Here is a 6,318-nt window from a genome sequence, read left to right as displayed (position 1 = left end):
TTCCTCAACAATAGGCGTGGATTTTTAAAGAATATTTTTCTCAAGAACTTCCTCAACAATAGGCGTGGATTTTTAAAGAATATTTTTCTCAAGAACTTCCTGAGTCTCAGGCGTGGATTTTTAAAGAATATTTTTCTCAATAACTTCCTTAGCATCAGACGAGGATTTTTAATGAATATTTTTCTCAATAACTTCCTTAGCCTCAGACGAATATTTTTAACTTCCTGAGCCTCTGGAGAATATTTTTCTCAAAAACTTCCTCTGAAATAGGCGTGGCTTTTTAAAGAATATTTCTTAAGAATTTCCTGAGTCTCAGGCGAAGATTTTTCTCAAGAACTTCCAGTGCGTCAGGCGAATATTCTTTTCAAGAAATTCCTGTGTCTCAGGCGTGGATTTTTTCGAACTTTTTTCGTATTTCATCAGTCATATTTTTTTTATTAAAAATCACTTAGAAAAAATAAATAAAGCTTTACAAATTTGATTTCATAAAAGGCAGCATATGACTATGGAACACCTCCGGCACAGGCTTCTTGTTCAACGGACTCAGTTTTGCCTCGGCAAAGATGCGTTCATAAACATTGCCATCATACGAGCCCAATGTGGAGCATAAATTTTGATCATGATGATCAAAACCATCACAAATGGCCACAGCATTTGGTCGTATTTTTCGAAGTACATTTTCCAATCGTGTTTGTAGATCACGCAGCTCAGCATCGGTAATTGTTATGGCCTGCGAAGGAAACTTTCTTAATTTTGAAAAACAATTTACAATGCGGGGTTTACCTACCCTCAAAACTTCATTCATATATTGCTGGACATTGGTAAGTAAAAATAGCTCCAATAAATTTCCCAGGACTTCATTAAATTCCGGTTTACGTGTTTGAGCTTTGGGACCGGTGACCTCCTCCAAAAATGTGCCGGTGACAAAACAAATGCCATGTAGCTACAGGGGAGAGGGAATTTAAATTTGGAATTTTGACATATTTTAGAGGAAAACATACCTCAGCCGCTTGTGTCAATTCAATACCGGTATTATTGTTGGCCTCTCCGGGAGATTGTCCAGCCTTCAGGCGAGCCTCAAGATTTTCATAGGCCAAACGGGTTTTACTGGAAATAAAAAAACAATTTTCAATATTTTTGCATACTATAGAGAAAGTTTATAATGACGGAATCCAAAAGTCCGAAAAAAGTTCTGCTATTTTGTTGCATCGTTTCTAAGCAACTTCAACTGTCTTCTAACCACTACTTACTTAGCCGAAGTAAATTGTAGAATCTCGATTAAATTCTCCCATGATCCCGTCCATTTGGGTGAATACTTCTGCCTAAAAGCTTCCTGCAAGTACGTGACACTGGGTAGCACCGGCTTGCCCGCCACGGCCTGCTTATAAGATTTCATCAGGAAACGGGCAACTTGTAAAAGTAAAACTGTATTTTCTCCCTCATATGTACACGAAGCGGTGGCATCCGAATATAAATAACCTAAATTAGAAGAGGCCAAATAGCCGTGACCACCACAGGCCAAACGTAAAGTTTCCGTCCCCGCCATCGCCGTTTTCGAACATAAAACTTTCATGGCACACGAGAGAACGTGAATCTCTGGTAAACTGGCGAATTCACCTTGTTGAATTTCTTCGGAAGTTTTTTGGTACATCTGAAACAGTTTTTCCGATGCCAATTTATAGGCAATACAATTAGCTATTTCGGGAAATAGCTTCTTTTGTTGCGTGACATGATCGATGATTTGGGGTTCGGGGTCCCTTGGGATAGAAAATATATTTTTAAACTTATAAAAATCTTTAAAAAAATTAAACATACTTCGGATTAATGGGACTTTGTCTCCTGACAGCCGAATACCTTGTGGCAATAGTGGCCGATTTCGATAGCACCAACGAAATATTATTCACAATAAAACAGCGAGCAAATACCATCGTAAAATAGGTCAAAACCGATGCAGGACTCTCTTCAAAGGTACCATCCCGATGAACCTTTGCATTTCGCATTAACATATTCGTGCGCGGAATGCGTACATTTTTCAAACCCAAATATCCGTTGTTGACCCCAGCAAAACCCATTCTCTTGCCAATATCCCCAATATCAATACCCGGCAGGGGCATATGGGTTTTCTCATCACGCAAAGGAACCAAAAACATGGCCACACCTTTACAGCTGCCATCGATATAGAGATTGGCCACCACAATGCAAAAATTAGCCGATTGGCCCACTGTAACATGAAAATAAATTTAATCTTTAAGGAAAACCCATGTTGGTCACCAAAAAATACTTACATCCTCCTGGCCACCACTTATACGATGATATGGTTGGAGTATTCAATATAAATTCATCGGTTTCACGATTAAAATCCGCCCGAGTCTCCAATCCTTTCAGATAGGTACCATGCCCCAATTCCGTTTGAGCGTAGGCTCCTCCAATTCTTAGTTCTTGTGCAGCTTTACCAAATTTCTCAAACTGCTCATCGGTACCCTGTTTTCGAATACAATCGACGACCATGGCAAAGTGTACAGCAAAGGGATTTCCGGCGGGAATGGCACCCCATACAATAGGATTGATCATCATTGTTCTAAAAATTTCAGGAAATTAATACATACATGGTGCTTATAAAAAGCTTCAAAGGTAAATGAAAATTTTTTCTCTTATGTCATGTAAAATACCTAAATTGAAGCTAGTTCATTGCTAGAAGATGAACCTACGTCACAGCATGGACCTATATTGACAATTTTGTTCACTCGGGGTATTAAACCCGAAATATTAAGTTACAGTCGTTTCGGTTGAAATGTGGCTATCATATTGAGAATATCGACGTTGATTGGAATATACGGCTAAAATCTCCAAAATACTGAAAATAGGAAAGTAATTTTATCGCCAGGTCCATCAAAATACCGAAAAAGGGATTGTGAGACATTAATTGGGTGACTGTACGGGAAATTGTATGGTAAAATATGTATTACCTAATAAGATTCCGGATTTTAGAACGAAGCCACTTTGATTGGAAAATTCGGCAAGGAACTTCAACAGTTCATAAGCAGTGAGCGGAGCAGTATAGTCGGACAGAGCCGACCATATGATACCCTACACAACTACCACGAAAATATAACTTTCTGCGGTTGTATATTCTGAGCCTGACAATATTTCGCTATATTTGCACCCTCTTGGCCGATAATAGGTCAACAGATTCTCTTTCTATCCTTGACATATTTTCCAAATAGTGTTTTCTCGAGGTGAGTATTTACATCATAAAATAAAAAGTTGGTCACAAATTTAAAAAAATCCCAAAAAAGTCTGTGACTTCTACGTCGCTCTACGAAGAAGATTTTTTACAGGTTGCAATTTTCAAATATTTCTTCACAGCTTAGAATTTAAGGTCAGTTTTAAAAGCTTTCATAATTAGAATATTTTCAGGTATCCCTACGAAAATGAAATATACTTACGGCCAAATATCATCACCACCCGGATTAAGTTCCTCCTGTAATTTTCGCAATTTTTTCGCCAGTCTTAGGAAATCATGTATGGTGGTGGTGTATATATCTTCGTGGGATAAATCTTGAAATCTTTTCGAATTCTCATCCATGTCATCGTAAATATAGGACTCTACAATAGAAAATTCAAAATGTTATAAAAATTCCTAGCATACCACCTCTACATCGTTAGCGGATAACCCTCAGCCTTATGGCTAATGAGGGTATATACTCTTTGATACGGTGAAAATGTGCCACATCGAAATATTGGTTTTTCTTTGGACCAAATCCGTTGCAGAAAATTTGGAGTCGATTTACACATGTCCGTCCGTCAGTTGTCCGCCTGTCTGTCTGGCTGGTGCCCAGTATAACTCTCGAAGGGAATAACCGATTTTATCAAAACTTTGCACTTCTTGATATTTCTTCCAAACTTAGTTTATGTTCGAATATCGGTCCACTCCCTCTGGTACCTCGCCCATAAAATGATCAAAATTGTGCTAAAAAAATAATTTTATAATAACATGCAAACGGACTTTCCGATTTTAACGAAACTTTGTACAACTTATCATCTTTACCAAGCCTAGATCAAGTTTGAAGATGGGACCCATTGATCCACTCCTTCTGGTACCTCCCCAAAAAAAGGTCAACATTTTTAATATTTATAAATCCAATATCAGGCGAATTGAATGTCCGATTTTAACCAAACTTTTCACAACCTATTATCTGAACCAAGAATTGATCAAATTTGAAAATGAGACCCAGTGATCCAGTCCTTCTGGTACCTCTCTCACGAAGGGTCAACATTTTCAATATTTATAAATCCAATATCAGGCCCATTCGCATGGTATTGGATTTATAAATATTGAAAATTTCTAGTTAGGACCAAGCTTTGCACAACCTGTTATATTTACCAGGTGTAAATCATGTCCGAAAATGGGACCCATTGGTCAACTTCTTCTGGTACCTCCCACACAAATACACAACCTGTTATATTTACCAAGTGTAAGTCAAGTCCGAAGATGGGACCCATTGGTCAACTCCTTCTGGTACCTCCCACACAAATGGACAACACTTTCAATATTTATAAATCCAATATTAGGCGAATGGAATGTTCGATTTGAACAAAATTTTGCACAACCTACGAGTATTATCTTTACCATGCCTAGATCAAGTCCGAAGGCCCGTCTGTCCTGTCCTCTGGTACATCCTACAAAAAGGGTCAATATTATATATTTGATCAACATAAAATCCGAAACATCTACTCCGCAAATCATAGGGTGAGGGTATATACCTGTCGGCAACACCGACGGACATTTTTTTACATGTTGCAAAATCCTCATTGTCGGTATTTTAGTATATCTTCGACATAAAGATCCAGCCCATTATTCATTATATCGGAAGTCGCTGCAGTATAATATATTTCTAATGGGTTTGTGAAAATACATTTTAAATTTTATAGATGGCAGCCAGTTAAAATAGATGATTGTCCTTTAAAAAAGAGAACGTATGGTCACCTTAACGATAGATGTATTCCGTTGTATCCGAGCTACTCTTTACATAAATATTTATCTGAAAGAACCTTCAAAATATTGAAAATCGGATAGAACCGACATATGGTGGCAATGCACTAAACGAAGATCTTCATCGATTTTTTGGTTGGGACCATATTGTAGAACCTTTTTTCTGCAGAGATCCCATATAAAGATGACACCCCACTCTTTTATTGTATTTTTAAGAACATATATACATTATGGGTCTACCAATTTAATATATAACTTATGATGGAGGGTATAGAAATCAGTAGCATATTCCTGCAATAGTGCCTTGAGTTTATATATTCGACTGTAAGTTAGTTTAATATTAAAACAGTGTAGCTTATTATCGCAGATCATTATTTTACCCCCATGAGTATTAAATTGTTCTAAAAATGTTTGATCGCAAAATACAATGAAATCTTATCGAAACTATAATGATTATCCGTGAGAAACACTAAACCAATTGGATTTTTATTCGTCTGTTTACCGAGCTTTTAATAAAATGTATAAAAATTTGCCACAAACAATTAATAAAATAATAATTCCTCACATATTTCTTAATTTTAGATTTTATTGCAAGAATTACAGTCTCACACAAATGTTGGTATGTTTCAAATTATTGCATTCATTTTGTCAGATTTTCTACATACAGTTTCGGCATTTTTACTAATTTTCATTAACAGTTTTTAAAAATCTGTATTTGTGATATTTTGATCAAAATGATTTCCTAATATCGGTTAAATATATTTTGAAAAATGAGTATTTCAGAATCTCGTTAATGTTCTTGTATTGATAAAATAAATTATAAAATATATCAAAAATTAATTTACCTATGTAACGTTTAAATTTCAATTTCTCTTTGCCGCCACACCACCACACGGCAAAATCTTCCGTATCAAATGTCGCCGCATTTCGTTCTTTTTGTAAATCTGGATTGATCGTTTTCGGAATAGAAATACCATTTGTTGACATTTTTTCTTTCGTTCGTTCTTTCTACTATTCACCACAAAACATTCGAACACAAACTAAATGCAAAATATTTAGGAGAAAGTCCAAATAGGCTTCCATTCCATGTTACGGTATGACTGCTCTTTGCTCCGTAAGAAAGCTTCCTCATTATCTCACATGTGTATAGTTTTTGTTGTTGTTGTTGTTTTTTTATATAAAAAATATAAATATATAAAATGTGTTTCATTGTACTTATCGTTAAGTGTTTTTGATAATGACATGTATATTTTTACGTCATAGACGCGTAATGTTATCAAAGAACAGCTGATCGGTAGTGTGTTTTAAAGAGAGGGTGAAAATTA

The 6,318-nt window shown here is 36.1% G+C and overlaps 1 protein-coding gene across 1 annotated transcript; it reads right to left on the bottom strand.

The window, feature by feature from the left end:
- Positions 1-469: 469 nt before the first annotated feature.
- Positions 470-5,980, bottom strand: LOC133328417 (probable peroxisomal acyl-coenzyme A oxidase 1). The gene is made up of 8 exons (XM_061536987.1): positions 5,839-5,980; positions 3,447-3,606; positions 2,286-2,578; positions 1,816-2,221; positions 1,251-1,757; positions 1,002-1,107; positions 788-943; positions 470-730 (listed from the first exon to the last, which is right to left on the bottom strand). Exons 1-8 carry the CDS (start codon positions 5,978-5,980, stop codon positions 470-472), a joined length of 2,031 nt encoding a protein of 676 aa, XP_061392971.1.
- Between the last annotated feature and the right edge of the window lie 338 nt (positions 5,981-6,318).

Source organism: Musca vetustissima, unplaced genomic scaffold (assembly GCF_032173495.1).
Source record: "Musca vetustissima isolate MV318-11 ecotype Yass unplaced genomic scaffold, APGP_CSIRO_Mvet_v1 utg23951, whole genome shotgun sequence".
NCBI lineage: Eukaryota > Metazoa > Arthropoda > Insecta > Diptera > Muscidae > Musca > Musca vetustissima.
Note: the sequence above shows the minus strand (reverse complement) of the source record. Positions and strands in the feature narration are given on the sequence as shown.